The following is an 18,288-nucleotide window of genomic DNA, read 5'->3' as shown; positions in this document are numbered from 1 at the left end:
AATTGAAAATCAAGTTTTTGTTGCCCCTGGTAGCTGTTAGATGGGCAACCTGCATCTGGTTCTGGGTTCCGGGATTGTCGCTTAGTAATACAGATGCTGTTTGCAATCTGTAACTAATAAAATATGGTGCATACCCAATGCAAGTTTCTGTTTTGTTTGTTCATGCTCATATTGTTTTCAGTTATTTCTCTTATAAAGTTTTCATTGTATCTAATCACATCCTTCCAAACATACAGGGTGTACATAAAGTCTGGGAGCACTTTCAATTATTTATTGCACAAGAACCAAACATTGTACAGATATCATTCATATGTCATTTTGAAGAGAAACCCTGAAAGTTCATTTTTCTTTTTTCATGTATACCGCCAGGGCATAGTTTGGTAATTTGCTTACAGTCAGCGCTGCGCTAGTCACAAACATGGAGCTGCCGCGTTGACTGATCAGCCATGCTACAGAAGGGGACAGCTGTTTCATGAAATGGCCTCCCCGATCACCAGATCTCATTCCGTGAGGCTTATTTATGTGGGGACACATTAAAGATCTGGTGTATGTACCGCCTCTACCACGTGATGTAGCAGAGCTCCGGGAGAGAATAAGGGAAGTGACTGCCACAGTTGACGATGCCATGCTGGGACGGATATGGCAAGAATTCGATTACCGTGTTGACATCTGCCGGGTCACTCATGGTTTGCACATCGAATGTTTGTAAAAAAGACTTTCAGAGTCTCTCTTCAAAATTCAATACGTACGACATCTGTACAATGTTTAGTTCTTGTGCAATAAATAATTGAAAGTGTTCCCAGGTTTTATGTACACCCTGTATTTCTTAATAGTTTTATTTCATCCAACATATTCTGTTATTAGCTCATTATCATTTTCCCAAAACTTTTACCTTTCCTTTAATAGCTGCCCTAGTTGGTTGGAAAATTTCTTTCCTTGTGCTCTTTTCATAGTGGCAGCATGTTTTACCGTTTGCATAATTATGTTTCTTACATAATTATTAAGGTTAACTATTTTGTTCTTGTTGGCAAAATCTGGTTAAGTCCTCTGTCATTATTGCTATTGTATCTGAAGTTCCCCAAAAAGAAAAAAACAGTTCGCCTGCATAGTTGAGTGATCACTGCGGCAGAAAGCCATGTGAGGGGCCGAGGTTTGATTCCCAGCCAGGTTGGAGACTTCCTCCGCTCAGGTTCTGAGTGTTGTATTTCATTCTCATCATCAAGCAAGTCATTGAAGTGGTGTCAACTAAAAAGCTTGCACCAGGTGACCAGTTTACCCAATGGGAAGCCCTAGCCACACACACGTTCCATTCCTAACTGAAGAACTGTCATTTAGGTTTTACCCTACTTTCTCACTACAGTTTATCATTATCAACTTATAGATGGATTTGCCATCATTTATCAGCTTCTGTAAATGTTTGTAAGCCTTGCTGAACAGTCTTGGATTCATTAAATTTCTGTAATATTGTTTTTAATTTTCTAATTGATTATAAAGTTTGCATCTGAACTCCCTCCTTGCTCAGTTGCTTTGTAATAATATGTTTGTCCTGATCTTAATTCTGTTTGGTCTTCATTTTCCCACTACACTGCCCATAACCCTACAACACTCCATTTGGTATTATTGAATTTCTCTTTGTGCTTTATTAATCTATCTTTGGATTCCAGAGGTGTGCAATTTATTGTCCCTAGCTTAAAAGTGATAGAAACAGTTGTGTTTTATGGTCCATTTTATTATCATTTTAGGCAAAATCCAAACTTCATGTAGCAAGATACGGGTGCAGAAGTAGTTGGGTGTAGCCTGCAGTTGCAAGAGTTTCCTCAGAACTCTGCTTCTGATAGTGTCCCACATGATAAGGAATACTGACATCAGCAGAACTAAAAACATTTTAATAGTACCCCAACCACTGTACCCAAGGTACAGGTAAACCCTTAGAATTGGGTAACACATATATGATGCTAAACTACAGCAGAGTTATGTTCACAGCAATCTCAGCTCAGAGTTGAGTGATTCTGAATCTCAGTGTGGAATCAACACAGCATGACTACATGTTCATCAAGTGAAGAAGTTTCTAGCCAGTCACTGGGCAGTAAGTCAGGTTTTGTGTACCTATAATCCAAAGGGTAGCAGAGACTCATCATTTAAAGCTGGTTCTCTAAACTTTGTTAGTTGACTTTCTTGGGATGGTTTCCGTCTATCTTCAAAAGTCTGCCAGTTCAGTTCTGTCAACATCTCAGTGACTCTCTACCATGTGTGAGACAGACCTGTAATCATTTGTGCTGCCCTTCTCTGTATAAGTTCAATATCGTCTGCCAGTCCTGTTTTTATGGGCCCCACACACTTGAGCAGTATTCTAGAAGGGCCGTGCTAGTGATTTGTAAGCAATCTCCTTTGTAGACTGATTTCATTTCGCTAGTATTCTACCAATAAATCGAAGTCTGCTGCTTGCTTTACCCACGAGTGAGCTTATGTGATCATTCCATTTAATATCCCTACTGTTACACCCAAGTATTTGTACAAGTTTACAGATTCCAGCTGTGACGCACTAATATTGTATTCATAGGATACTGTTTTTGTCTTTTGTGAAGTGCACAAGTTTACAGCTTTGAATATTTAAAGCAAGTGTAAGTCATTCCAAGACATTGAAATCTTGTTAAGGTCTGACAGAATATTTGTACAACTTCATTCAGATTGTATTTCACTGTAGATAACTGCATCATCTGCAAAAAGTTTGAACTTCTATGTCTGTCATGATTCTCCATTGGAGATAACATGCTGCATCCTCCATCCCAAGAAATCCTCAACCCTGTCACATATTTCGTCTGATACCCCAAATGATTATTCTTTTGAAAATAAGCATAGGTGTGGTACTTTGTTAAATGACTTTTTGATATAATTAGAGGTTTCTCCCAGTTCTTAATAGTCACCTTTTGCAGTTACACAGTTTAATATCTTTTGTTTATTAAGAATGAAATAATAAGACTACAGACAACAGAGACACAAGCCCCCATTATTTGTATTAAAAGACGCCATGTTTACTTTTCTGTTTCATGATGTATTATTATGCACATCTGAGAAGCAGTGTAGTACTAGTCATATTTACCATATATCCATGCTATAGAGATCACTTCAACACTGCAGATGAGAATTACTGATATTGAAGCTGAATACCAGTCCAAAAGCTGCAGGACATACATTCCACCCTAATAAATGGAAAATTCTTACATTTAGTATAACAGAAAGTGCAAATGAGATTTTGTTAGGTACTTGTTCATTTGTTGAGTGCTTCAGTACTCACATTTGTAATACAGGACAGAGATCCAAGAAACATAACGAAACAGGAAGCCAGTGTTACAATTCTTTTATGTTTTCTCAATACAGGGTACTCATCTGTCACACTGGACATTATTGCTTCTATCTGCACAAACTAGTTAAAGAAATTACAATTAATGTTGATCTGTAAATTGATGCAAGAATGTTAATACAAACAAAATAATACAGTAGTAATTAAATTGGCAAGTGAAACTTACACAACTGTCCATTCCCAAAAGGTACAACATCACAAAGAAGAGAATTGCCCATAAATGAGGCAGTGGCAGCATAGAAATTGCCTCTGGGTAAGTTACAAACGCCAAGCCTGGACCTAAACTGAAAATTTTGACATGTCATGGAAGTAAACTACAGTATTAAAATGGTTCAGTAACAATAAGTACATCGAAATGGAACAATAAATAAAGTTATAATGCCACAAATTATGGAACATAAGAAGCGAAACCAAATGATTTGAACATTTGTCATAATAATCTGTAATATATTAGATATAGTACTAGTATATCATTATGTAATATACTAGATATAGTACTAGTATATCATTACTGTGGCCTTACTGAAGAAACATACTGAGCAGTGTGAAAAGAGCTCCCTTAATTTTTTAAGATATGCAATAGTGCTATAATAATTGGTTGAGATTATGAAAAAATCTTAGTCTAACAAATGGCAAATTATTTTTAGGTCACACTGCAGTGCATGGAAATTATATGAGAGAGACCAAAGTGAGAAAAAGCTCTGCTTTTGATGGCAGACAAATTCAGGATCCAAATAATAAAACAGTGTGAGAAAACCTCTGGTAGACAAAATTTCAGCACTATGAGCAGATACATTTAAAAAGAAAAATTCTATTCCTAGCTCTCAGAATAGTTAATAATCTTGGAAGATTGGGAAGGAAGGAGAAAGGTCACTCAGACCCCAGGTTAAGAGGGACTGACCTGTTGTGAGGGCAAAGGGAAACAAAGATGAAAGGAAAACAGAGAAAGCAGGATCGCAAAGATTGAACATTGACAAGCACTGTACCACCTTCAGTCCATAAACAGGACGGAGCGAGAAGTAAACATGAATTATAGAAATGAGTAGTTCAATTAGGAACTAAGAGAAAAGCAGAAGAAGGGATAAAAAAGTACCAATGAGTGTGTGTGTGTGTGTGTGAGTGAGAAGGAAAAATGAGGCTAAAAAAATAAAACAAGATGAAGAAAGCTAATTGAAAATCATGAATGAAAAAGTAAAGAATAAAGAAGAGGAAATAGAGTAAAAAGTTTTGTAAATAAGGAAATGGGATGTGAAAATGTCGCACAGCCAGCTCCAAAATTCAGGGCGGTCATTTTTATGCAAAAAGCTGTGCAGTGAATAGCTGTCAGTGTGAAAGCGTTGTTGTGTGTTGATTGAACAGTCACACCAACTCTGCATCAAACACTCCCTTCACTACAGACCAGGCTTTTGTGACAAGCACATATCTTCCAATAGCAAACATCTTATCACCTATCGCAAACCCCCTGCCAGGTTTACCAAGTAAGATGGCACAGTGATTAGCAGACTGGACTTGAATTCTGGAGGATGATGGTTAAAATCTGCATTCAGTGATCCAAATTTAGGTTTTCTGTGATTTCTGTAAATTGCTCCAGGCAATTGGAAAATTTGCTTAACTCAAGCAAAAGTGATTCCTGCCAACATTTTACTAATATTAACACCAGAAAATTTCTGAAAGAATGGTCTTACAAAGGAGTAATAGGCATTTGAAATATTTTGGAGCAGCGTCAATGGCGAGCTTGAAAAGACTAACACAGGAGGGAACTGAAGCTGCAAATTATTCCAGGAAGAAAAGAAGGTGCAAGAGTGCCTGAGGGGAAAATTATACATGTTGATATAACTGTCCCCATTCATAGCATCCTTTGTTTCAGTGGTTGGCACACTTATTGCCAAAGCAAATAAGTCCACTCAGACACAAATCAGCAATGTAAGCATAAAAACATGCTTCTGCAAATATATTTGCAAAGTAGCCACTGTTTGCACTTTGATAATGAGTAGATCAATGGTGTACAAATCTACTAAATAGCAAACTTCACCAAAGAGAGGAACATCACCAAATACGAGAAGCAGCCTGTCAAGATGCCTATCATCACCAACAATGCCATGAAAGACAAAAAACAAAGCGAATAAAAAAAAATTGAAATGGCAAGTCAAAAGCCATTGGACCATCCCAGAATCATTTTGATAGATGAGTCACAAGAGGTCCTTGATCCATGGAGGTAATTCATTATGAAGTCCGTTGAAGGGAGCCAATGATTCCATCTTATCCTTCAACTGCCATATGGCTGCTACCTCAACAACAAGATTAAAAAAAAAAACCTCACTGATTAAATATCTCCCAAACTGCAGTGGAACCTGAATGGATTCAGGATTCATATGGAGCAACTGAGACACTTGACACGACACAGATCTCTGTGACTGTGTTTAAAGAGGCGTATTTTACAGTGTGTGGCACACCTGTACTAAGAAGTCATCTCCACAGCAAAGACTCTCTCAGAAGCTCTCAGGAACCTTTCTGGACGGCTCCCATGACTGTTCCCCCTTTGTTAATGCATGCAACCTGCCCCCAGGGTTGAGCTACTGGGAACCTCATGTATTCATAAGTGTTCTGAGCTTGAGAAAGAGCACATATTTCAATACTGCTACAGGAGTCATTCTCTGCCAACAGTGTCTTGATTTGGTGTCCCGCCCACACCAATATTGCTTGAAGGGGAGTGGTTTGTGATTTGCACTGCAGTGACCACTTCCCTTTCCAGATACATCTGACAGAACAAGCAGTGTCCAGACGCCAGCAAATTCAAAAAGAGTTAGTGGATGCATGATAGTCACTGACTGTTTGAACATCGAGGCATTGTCTAGATGTGTGTGGATCACGTTATGACAGTGGTCTAGTGAGTCACTGATACATTCATCCCATTGTCTTCAGACCATCTACAAAGACGGGATGTGCCTGTGTAAAGTGAAGAATGTTGACTATAGTGAGAATCAAACTGTGCCTGCTCAGATGCTGATCAACTGCAGAGAACCATGCATCCTTTCCATTTGAGGACCAAATGTTTCTGTATTATTAAGGAGAATAACAAGAGATCATGTCAAGAATACTTGAACTCATTTAAAAGCTTCACTAGCTCAGCTCAAGGATGGGATTCCTTCAGAAGGATTACTGGTAAGTACAGTAGGCCACCTGTAGCTTCTGTACTGAAATACATTTTCTCTTTTATTCTATATCTGTGACATGTTAACAACATGGGAAAAGATAGATTGCTAATTACTGTAATGATAACATGTTAAGTTGCAAATATGCACAATTAAAAGACACTTACACATAAGCCTTCAGCCACAGCCTTCATCAGAAAAAGAAGTGTTCATTCACACAAGTAAGCACACCTTATGTACACATGACCACATGAATGTGAACTCTAGCAGCTTGGACCAGAATGCTAAATGCATTCTGGTCCGAGATGTGAGAGTTGGTGGTCATGTGTGCGTGAGGTGTGCTTTCTTGTGTGGGTAAATTGTGTGTGTTTCTTTTTCTGACGATGGCTGTGGCCAAAAGCCTATGCATAATTATCTTTAAACTGTGATTTCCTGCAACTTTACATGTCATCTTTACAGTAAGTAGCAATCTATCTTTTCTTACGTTGTTGACATTCCGACCTGTAGTTTCCATTCTGTACAATGTTACTCATTCTTGGAACAAAGTTCTTACAATCCCTAGTTTATACTTATTCCGAGTACTTGTGGTTTTCAGACAGAATGTCTACATGTATGAAGTACACTGATGTGAAAACAGATACTTACTGGACATTCCTTGAACCCAATTAAAACAAAAATAATTTTTTACATCTTGGCCAGATGTTTTTCAACAACACAAGAATATTGCACAAAAATAAATTTAAAATAGTGATGGAGTCATCGTTTGAAAAAAAAAAAAAAAGTTCTGTAACACAATTGACTATGTAGATAATGAAAATAAAGGTCGGACTCTTATTATAAATGTGACTGTTAACAAATCATTTTGTAATTTACAGCATACAACATAATTTGTAGTCTCTGTAACTTGTACAATAAAAGTAACTATGAGATGAGTATGAGATAAGTAATGTCTATGTAATAATGTATATGCGAATCATTTGTACAATTATTCACTGAAGAGGTGTTAATAGAAAATAACAATTGTTTACAGGCAAACGAATCAGTTTGACCTTTTAGTTATAGTATCACACTAATATTATGGCTTTTCCAGAAAATTGCTGACCCAAGAAAGAATGTAAATCAGTTTTTCCCTTTTCTTTTTCCTTACTTCCTTTTTAGTGTCTGTCCACTGTTTCAATAAGTGGTAATGAATTCAATGAAATATCTAATATTTTCCCTTCAGTACCATCATCTGCAATTAAGCTGCTGGTAGTTTGTGGTAGTTTTTGTTCTGTCTTCTTGAAAACAAGCCACATAAAATTTCTGTCAATTCAGCTAATGTACATCACAAACAAACTGAAATCTGAATACTGCTGCAAACCTGAAATTAATCTCAAAATGTGTGATCTACATCCAATGGTGAGTGGAAAAGAGAGATCAAGCGACTTTGGATGGTTTTTCCTCACCCAGATAACGATTAAGTAAATGCTATAGTTCTAGGTGGTGGCAATGAAATGCAGAGCGAATTTTGATGTTGAAACGTGTCAATTAAGGAGAACATCTGACCTCTGTTACTTTGTGGTATTCGACGTTAAACTATCACAGTTGAAAAATTTTATATTCTTAAGGAAATGGGGATAATTTTAAACATATTAAAAGAAAAAAAAATTTTGGTATACCCCTGGTGGGACTCGAACCCACAATCCCCGGTTTAGGAGACCGATGCCTTATCCATTAGGCCACAGGGGCTACACGTTAACTGGTGCTCTTATTGGTAGTAGAGTAGTTTGTGATACTCGTTACGTACATTTAGCATTTAAGATTAGTGAAAATAGACGATAGTTCATGTTTTCAACAAATTGTAGGTTTTACCAACGCCCTTCGCCTGTGATGAGCGTCTACACAGTTTGATTCCGTTTGCTCTTTATAGTACTAAGGAACGTATGCATACATATTTTTAGTACTATTGCTAATCTGTACACGGAGTACAAAAATAATATTTTTTTAAACATGATTACTACGGTACTTTTTATTTCTTGTTTAATTTGTAGACTTGTTAATGCAGAGGCATAAATAAAAACTCTAGTAATATATTTTCGACTTATGCGCTCAGAAAGTCTGAACACCGTGATATCTCATTTTTGCATCAGAACAAATTAACTATTTGCATCTTTTGATTGCTTCCATTAAAAGCTGAAAGACAATCTTTCATTACTTTGCAGAACCGGTAATCTGTTAGCTTGATAATTGTGTACTGGTTCAGAAAATTATTCGCTCCAGACTTGTATCACAGAAATACGTTTCAGCTCCTTAAGGTAATTTGTGCAACAAATTAATATAAATAACGTTTTAACAAATCCGTCATATTGCTATAGTCTGTAGCTTTCTGCATGAGCAGAATGCTGCTAGTAAGGCGGAGTTATTCGAGAGCAAGTCGTATTTCATCCAGTCGTTAAAAAAATATTCCTACACATTCCTATTGCGCAGATTCCTTCTTTACTTGAAGAAATTAAGCAGCCAGCCACTTTTTATATAACATCATCCACGTCATTATTTGTCTCGTGTTTTTACAAACTTCTGCATTTCATTGCCACCGCTCAGGAACATAACATTTTCTTAATCGTTATCTGTGTGAAGATACAAAAGTAAAAGAATAGTATCTATCACTCTCCGTGGGATGTAGTCCCCAAATTCTTGCCCACAATTGGTGTGTGTGTGTAAAACCAAACGAATGGCAGGTTGGATATCTCATTCCCAACCAGAAACAAAAAGCAAATGAATAGAATGCCTTCATTCTCAATCTCCAACGAAACTGAATAAAAGCAAAAGAAATTTTTATCACCAGGAAGATTATGGCTATAGTGCTGTCCTGTGCATCGACTACATGCCTAGAGGTAAGACCATAAATGCCACTCCCACTGTCAGACGCTTCTGTGACTCCGGATTGATAACCGTCAAGTCGTCGTCCTTCACCATAATGCACTTACACATCTTCAGCAAGATAGCGACGTGTGTAGACGTAATAGAAAATTGTTCCGTAAATCGCGAGTATTTAGCGTCCGTAAATTGCATATTATGCAGTAAAATCGTACTAAGTGGTGTTAGAATATGCTTACTGATGCATGATTAGTACCATACACATTGTTTCTCGAAAGTGAATCAAGAAAGCATATCGTATGCGTGTGGAACAATGTTTAACGGCCGTACGAATGCAATTGAAATGTGCCGTTCTAACCGAGGACTAAAAGTGCTAGAAGCATTGCAGAAGGACCTGAAAGACGCAAAAGAACACGCTAAGCTGGTGGAAAATACAGTGAAATACCTATCTACACCATCAAAAACAGAACTTGGAAATTCCCAAACCTATAACGAACCAAAGGAATGTGCAAAACCCAAACTTAATTCAGACAGATTCCTGTTACCCTTAAGAAACCGTTTTCAGTGCCTACCCAAGACAGTGAACTTGAAACGAAAGAAGTTGGCAATTCAGATAAATCATTTTGATCTCTAGTGGCAGTAAAGAAACGCACAATGCGAATACAGTTTCAGAAACCAGCTGTCACGAAATGAAGGTAATCAAGCAGTGCAACAACGTTAACAAAGTGTTACCATAAAGTGTTAGTATAGTGTTGCTTTCTGACAGCCACGGTAGAGGAATAGCAGAAATTTTTCGTTACCAGCAAGATCTCAATATGACAAGTGTGGTGAAACCTGGAGCGGGATTGCAGGAAATACTGAAGGACCATAAAAACAGTAATTGTGTGTCGCAAAATTAGTGTCTCGTGATAGTAGGCGGCGAAATGAGGTATATACAAATGAACAGAAAGTAGCAACAAGAGTTAAGAGAGAAAGTTTGTACATTCGAGGATCAGAAAGTAATTGTGCTATGCATACCAGTACCATATAGGCATGACCTTATTGAATCGTCTTGTGTGAACAAAGAAATCCAGAAAGCATACAGGGCTTACAAAAATATTTGTCAATCCACTTGAAATACTGTTTTTCTCACTCTAAATGACCTGGAAAGGAAGCATTTTACAAGACATGGAATGCACCCAAATAAGTGGAGCAAATCATTAATGTGCCAGAGGGTCAAAATGTTGCTGAAAAGGGTTTTTTTATGAACTGCCAGTCTAAATTTTATATCCTCCCTACTTCGACCATCTTCAGTTATTTGGCTCCCAAAATAGCAAAACTCCTTTACTACTTTAAGTGTCTAATTTCCTAATCTAATTCCCTCAGCATCACCCGACTTAATTCGACTACATTCCATAATCCTCGTTTTGCTTTTGTTGATGTTCATCTTATATCCTCCTTTCAGGACACTGTTCATTCCGTTCAACTGCTCTTCCAAGTCCTTTGCTATCTCTGACAGACTTACAATGTCATCGGCGAACCTCAAAGTTTTTATTTCTTCTCCATGGATTTTAATACCTACTCCGAATTTTTCTTTTGTTTCCTTTACTGCTTGCTCAATATACAGATTGAATAACATCGGGGAGAGGCTACAACCCTGTCTCACTCCCTTCCCAACTACTGCTTTCCTTTCATGCCCTTCAATTCTTATAACTGTCATCTGGTTTCTGTACAAATTGTAAATAGCCTTTCGCTCCCTGTGTTTTACCTCTGCCACCTTTGGAATTTGAAAGGGAGTATTCTAGTCAACATTGTCAAAAGCTTTCTCTAAGTCTACAAATGCTAGAAACGTAGGTTTGTCTTTACTTAATCTTCCTTCTAACATAGGTCGTAAGGTCAGAATTGTCTCACGTGTTCCAACATTTCTATGGAATCCAAACTGATCTTCCCCGAGGTCGGCTTCTACCAGTTTTTCCATTCGTCTGTAAAGAATTCGCGTTAGTATTTTTTAGCTGTGACTTATTAAACGGATAGTTTGGTAATTTTCACATCTGTCAACACCTGCTGTCTTTGGGATTGGAATTATTAAATTATTCTTGAAGTCTGAGGGTATTTCGCCTGTCTCATACATCTTGCTCTCCGGATGGTAGAGTTTTCTCAGGACTGGCTCTCCCAAGGCTGTCAGTAGTTCTAATGGAATGTTGTCTACTCCCGGGGCCTTGTTTCGACTCAGGTCTTTCAGTGCTCTGTCAAACTCTTCACGCAGTATCATATCTCCCATTTCATCTTCATCTACATCCTCTTCCATTTCCATAATATTGTCCTCAAGTACATTGCCCTTGTATAGACCCTCTATATACTCCCTCCACCTTTCTGCTTTCCTTTCTTTGCTTAGAACTGGGTTTCCATTTGAGCTCTTGATATTCATACAAGTGGTTCTCTTTTCTGCAAAGGTCTCTTTAATTTTCCTGTAGGCAGTATCTATCTTACCCCTAGTGAGATAAGCCTCTACATCCTTACATTTGTCCTCTAGCCATCCCTACTTAGCCATTTTGCACTTCCTGTCGATCTCATTTTTGAGACGTTTGTATTCCTTTTTGCCTGCTATGGACTATAAAGCGTTTCAAGAGCCTAAAATAGTCATCACAAGACCAATAATGCAAGAAAAATTGTATAATTTCCTGGTCTCACTCAGTAATTATGACTGGTCACATATGTTTAAAAATAATGCCCAGGGGTCTGCCAAGTCATTGTTCATTCTTTCTTAAATATATTCAAGACCAACTGCCCTCAATACAAATGTAAAGTTAACCTTAAAAGTAACAGTAATAGACGCAGGGATAAGAATCCATGGTATACTGCTCAACTAGCCAATATGAAAATGAGGTGGTTGTTGTATAGAGATTCTTACAGACTTCAGAAAACTGATATAGCTAAACAAATGTACTCAAGAGCACAAAAGGAATATAAGTATGCTTTAAATGAGGCAAAAACAACATTACCTAGTCAGCATTGAGTCATCAAAAATAAATGCAAAAAAGCATGGACTATAATAAATTCAGTGGCCAAAAGCAAACAGATGAATTTAATAACTATTGTACAAAATCTGTTAACCAAATTAGGGAAAGCATTGGGAGTCCGCAAGAAACTGTAGCTGATCTCATTCAATATCATAATGTAGACTACACCCTGAAAGATAAATTCCTTCTAACAGAGGTCACACCAGATGTTGTTTTAACTATTGTAAATAATTTTAGGCCCTCTGATAGTGAAGATATATATGGTATTTCTTGCAATATTTTAAAAAAGATAATTGGGCACAAAGTATATCCTCTTACTAAATGTATAAACAGATGTCTAATTGAAGGAGTATTCCCAGATGTATTAAAATTATCCAGGATAGTGCCCATTTACAAGAAAGGAGGCAAAAACTGCCCATCTAGCTATTGCCCAATATCTCTGACACCTATTTTTCCATCATCAACTCCCAGTTGTGTGATTACCTGACATGTAATAACATTATTACTGCAGTACAATTTGGCTTTAGGAAGGGCAAAGCCACAGTCCATGCTATTGACTCCCTGATTAAAAAAGTGCTTAATGCTTATAAAGGAAAAAATTTTGCTCAGGCTACCTTTTGTGATCTTAGCAAAGTCTCTGACTGTGTGGAGCATATTTCACTCCTCAAAAACTAGTTTATTATGGAATCACAAACAGTGAAGTTGACAACATTTTCGAATCTTTCCTCAGCAACTGTAAACAAATTGTTTGTATTGGTAAAGAGAGATCACAGCTAGCTGAAGTTAAGTGCAGTGTGCCACAAGGCTCAGTATTAGGACCTCTGCTATTTATCCTAATGGCAAACGATCTACCATCTTACATAAATACTCACTCCATTCTCTATGCAGGTGATACCACTTTTTTCAATGTCAGCCCAGACTTGAATATGCTCCAAACTGTGGCAAAGGACGCAATATCACAAGCATCAGTCTGGTTTCGAGCTAATGGGTTCCTGCTTAATGAGAGTAAAACTCAAAAGATTGTATTTAGTTTAAGAGATCTGCCAGTAGCTGACTTCATGGATAGTGTTAAGTTCTTAGGTATTGTTATAGATAGTAAATTGACTTGGGAACCACATAGTAAATACATTAGTGCAAGGCTGTCTAGAGTAGTGTATTTGTTAAGGAATTTAAAAAAACATGTACCTGCGGCCTATATAAGATCGGCCTACTTTGCTTTTTTTTTAAAGCATCATATCTTACAGGCTTTTAATATGGGGCAATAGCTCACACCTTCAGGACATTTTGGTACTTCAGAAGAAAGTAATTCTAATTATAACAAACAGTGATAAACTGGCCCACTGCAAACCACTGTTTATCCACTTAAAAATATTAACTGTTATAAAGATGCATATTTACACTCGCCTACTGCATATAAAGAGCATCTTATCAGAATACCAGCGTAGAAGAGATGTACACTCTCATGGAACCAGAAATAGAAGCCATCTTGACACACCTTACTACAGATTATCCAAGTCACTGAACAGCTACGAAGTGGTGGGTATGAAGATGTTTAACAAACTGCCACTAGAATGGGTAGAAGCTTCATTTCATTCATTTAAAGACAATTTATTCAGTTGGGTAGCTGCAAATCCTTGCTACTCACTTAAGGAATTTTATGACTGTAAAATATCATAGTGGTACCAGTTTGGAGAGTTCAATATAATTTCTTTAACTGAGTAATTTATGATGCAATGCTTTTCATATTATTTGATTTTAAATATTGTATTATATGGAAAACCAATAGTGACATATTGATCTTCAACCCATGTATATATGTTGTATAACTTGTATTTATGTAACTTGACTTTGTCAATTGCTGTAATAGCTAAACGACAATAAAATTTCATTCAATTCAATTCAGAGGTACAGAATCGGCTATTGCACAGCATACAAAAGTCATTCTTGAGGCACTGGTCGAAGGTGACCCATGTGAATGGAATTTTATTAGACTTATCAAAGGCATTTGATACAGTGGACCACCTAATTTTATTACATAAATTAGAGTTACAAGGAATAAGAGGTGTGGTTTAAGTCCTACCTAGGAAAGTGGCTGCAGGGCATTGAGATTTCATATACTTCAGAAAGATTTCTAGTAAAACACTTATCACCTCCAAACAATATTAATATATGCATCCCACAGAGTAGTATATTAGGTCCAATCCTTTTTCTTATTTATATTAACGATTTTACATAGAGTATCAGATTGGGGGGGGGGGGGCGAAATACTTTTTGCTGTTGACAGCAACATACTGATCACAGCCAACACTTGACAGAAAAGGCTAATGCAGTCCTCAGAGATGTTAACAAGTGGCCACTGAAAAATAAAGTAACTTCAAATGTAAAGAAAACTAATTGTATGCAATTCAGGATGATGAGGATAAAGAATGTAATAGAATATGTAATGGCTACCAGATTTTTGGAGTTGAAGATAGATTGTCAGTTAAAATGGACAGAACATGTAAAAGCTTTAACAAAGAGATTATCCACAGCATGTTGTTCCCTATGAATACTTGCACCCTTGTGTGATATTTCATGCGCCAAAATGACATATTTTGGATACAAACACTCAATCCTCATTTATGGAATCATGTTTTGGGGAATAAGTGATGGGAATATTCAGTCTGTCTTCAAGGTACATAAAATAACTGTATGAATAACAACAAATAGCAGCAATTGGGCCCATTGAACTGATTTATTCAAAAAACTAGAAATTCTGACTGTCCCATGTGGATACATTATCCAGACTGTAATGCATGTAAGGAAAAATATTCATCTGTATGATACAAATAGCTGAATACATGACCATGAAACTGCATCCAGCCACTACTTGTATTTAAACAGGAAAAACAAGTCCAAAACACAGAACAGTGTGCTATATAATGGCCTAAAACTGTACAACAGATTGCCACAGGAAATAAAAGTTGTAAATGAACTTCATATCTCTAGCCAAAAGCTGAAAACAATTAAGCAAAAGTTGTTACAAGGTAAATAGTATTTAGAATAATTGTAGATAGCTATTTAGTAGACACAAATACCACATAGGCCTATATAAAGTGACAGCATTTGGCATAATTATATAAATTGTAAGAATTGATGCGTAAAAATTGTAAGAATTGAATTGTAAACATTGTAAGAATCCATGCATGTTTTAGTTCATAAGACAATTGACAACATCCATACAATTGGTATTATTATATGGATGAATAAACATATCAATCATCATGCAGCAGGAGTGACACAGGACTTGCTTCAGCGGTTTTAGTGGGAAATTGACAACACTACAGACGTGATACTTTTATTTTTGTCATCCGTCCTCTGACTGGTTTGATGTGACCAACCATGCATTCCTCTCTTGTGCAACCTCATCACCTCACACTTAAAACCTATGTCCTCAATTATTTGCTGGATGTATTCCAAGCTCTGTCTTCCTCTACAGTTTTTGCCGCCTACAGCTCCATCTAGTACTATGGAAGTCATTCCCTGCTGTCTTAACAGATGCTCTGTCATCCTGTCCCTCCCCCTTGTCAGTGTTTTTCAAATATTCCTTTCCCATTCTGTGCACAACCTCCTCATTCACCTTATCAGTCCACCTAATTTTCAACATTCCCCTGTAGCACCACACCTCAAATGCTTTGATTCTCTTCTTTTCTGGTTTTCCCACAGTCCATATTTCATTACCACACAGTGCTGTGATCCAGACGTATATTATGTACATTCTCGGAAATTTCTTCCTCAAATTAAGGGCTATGTTTGATACTAGTAGAGTTCTCTTGGACAGGAGCGCCCTTTTTGCCAGTGATAGTCTGCTTTTGATGTTCCCCTTGCTCCATCCGTCATTGGTTATTTTGCTGCCAAGGAAGCAGAATTCCTTAACTTCATCTATTTTGTGTCCATCAATCCAAATGTTAAAGTTTCTCACTGTTCTCATTTCTGCTACTTCTCATAACTTACATCTGTCTTTGATTTACTCTCAGTCCATATTCTGTATTCATTACATTGTTAAGTCCATTCAGCATATGTAATTCTTCTTCACTTTCAGTCAGTCATCAGCGAATCGTATCACTGATATCCTTTCACCTCGAATTTTAATTGCACTCCTGAACCTTTCGTTTATTTCTATCATTGCTTCTTCGATGTACGGATTGAACAGAAGGGGGGAAGACTACATCCCTGTCTTACATCCTTTTTAATCTGAGCACCTCATTCTTGGTCGTCCACTCTTATTATGCCGTCATGGCTCTCTCCCTCAGAATTTGGATCATCTTGCACCATTTTACATTGTCGAACGCTTTTACCAGGTCGACAAATCCTATGAAAGTGTCTTGATTTTTTTTTAGTCTTGTCTCCATTACCAACCGCAACGTCAGAACTGCATCTCCAGTGCCTCCTTTTTCTAAAGCCAAACTGATCGTCATGTAGCACATCCTTAATTTTCTTTTCCATTCTTCTATATATTACTCTTGTCAGCAACTTGGATGCATGAGCTGTTAAGCTGATTGTGCGATAATTCTCGCATTTGTCAGCTCTTGCAGTCTTCGGAAGTGATAACGAACGTAAAGAATTCGTTAATCAATGGTTCAACAACTTGTTGGCAAATGAGTATGCAGAAGGCATAGAAAAACTGGCAAAATCGTACAAGTGCCTAAATTTGAACGGTGACTACTTGGGTATCAAATCGTATATAAAATACAGTTTAGTTTAATTATATCAAATAACAATTTCTGAATAAAGAAACATTCTTTACTTCGTGTGTTGCCCTCATATGTTCTGCAGTTATGGACTAAGTGGGCGGCCCACCTCGGGCTCCTCAGGATCCGACAGTTTTTAATTAGATCCCTAACAATGCCAAAATATGCTCAGTAAATAAGAGACAGTTTGGAGTTTGAGACCCCCATACATATGCAAAATATGTGCAAAATAAATGTCGGGAAAGACTGCAGAGGACACATTAAAAATATTCAAGAGTAGTGAGAAAAAGATGGGCTGTATATTTTGTTGTATTGGGCTCAAAGTTACGACAGTGTTGTTCAAAAAATGGTTCAAATGGCTCTGAGCACTATGGGACTTAACATCTTAGGTAATCAGTCCCCTAGAACTTAGAACTACTTAAACCTAACTAACCTAATGACATCACACACATCCATGCCCGAGGCAGGATTCGAACCTGCGATCGTAGCAGTCGCGCGGTTCCGGACTGCAGCGCCTAGAACCGCACGGCCACCGCGGCCGGCGACAGTGTTGTGTCAGTGTCAAGTGTGCATGGAGGAGTACAACGAAAAATTCAAGAAATCAGTGTAAAAGCTCCATTCAATCCTGTGCTAATTATTCCTTAAATCTTTGTGGAGTTCATACATTTTCATGTGTTCCCTTAAGCGTCTTCTGTTTTGGAACTGCATAGAAGTTACAGTTACTCTTTGTAGTCTTCTACACATAGACAACAATTCTAGAAAAAAAGGAAATAGTCTGAAACAATGCCTGATACTCGTTGGAGTACTCATTACAATTCAATTAAAGTCATAAAAGAAAACATGAAACAGTTGTGAACAAGAAACTTCTTGGTAGATTAAAACTGTGTGCCAGACCTAGACTCGAACTTGGGACCTATGTATTTTACAGGCAAGTGCTCTACCAACTATTTTTCAAATGACTTTAACTTATATAGGAGGGGATAATAAAGTTTTTCTTACATCATTAGCAAATGACTGCAGTAGCAGTGTACATGAAAAAGAAAAACAAATAAGGTTGCAGATGCAAAGCCGTCCATGAATAAATCATATGCAAGAGAAAATGTTTAGAAGATCAAGAGAAAAAAGGAAGGAGAAAGTTAAGAAAACTAGGAAGAATTGTAGTGCCATGGTCCATGGTGTCTCATCATCAG

At 37.3% G+C, this 18,288-nt stretch overlaps 1 protein-coding gene and 1 non-coding gene across 2 annotated transcripts in view; both read right to left on the bottom strand.

The window, feature by feature from the left end:
- The window catches only part of LOC126190973 (sodium- and chloride-dependent glycine transporter 1-like), a 139,618-nt gene that overhangs the window by 12,797 nt on the left and 108,533 nt on the right, over positions 1 to 18,288 (bottom strand). The window contains exons 10-12 of the mRNA XM_049931642.1: positions 3,528 to 3,640; positions 3,296 to 3,424; positions 3,101 to 3,200 (exon numbers count right to left, since the gene is read on the bottom strand). Of these exons, the coding sequence (XP_049787599.1) occupies positions 3,101 to 3,200; positions 3,296 to 3,424; positions 3,528 to 3,640 (342 nt within the window). The remainder of the gene's footprint in view (positions 1 to 3,100; positions 3,201 to 3,295; positions 3,425 to 3,527; positions 3,641 to 18,288) is intronic.
- Positions 8,169 to 8,241, bottom strand: Trnar-ccu (transfer RNA arginine (anticodon CCU)). The gene has a single exon. It is a non-coding gene; the product is annotated as a tRNA-Arg (tRNA).

This window comes from Schistocerca cancellata, chromosome 6 (assembly GCF_023864275.1).
Source record: "Schistocerca cancellata isolate TAMUIC-IGC-003103 chromosome 6, iqSchCanc2.1, whole genome shotgun sequence".
Taxonomy (NCBI): Eukaryota; Metazoa; Arthropoda; class Insecta; order Orthoptera; family Acrididae; genus Schistocerca; species Schistocerca cancellata.
Note: the sequence above shows the minus strand (reverse complement) of the source record. Positions and strands in the feature narration are given on the sequence as shown.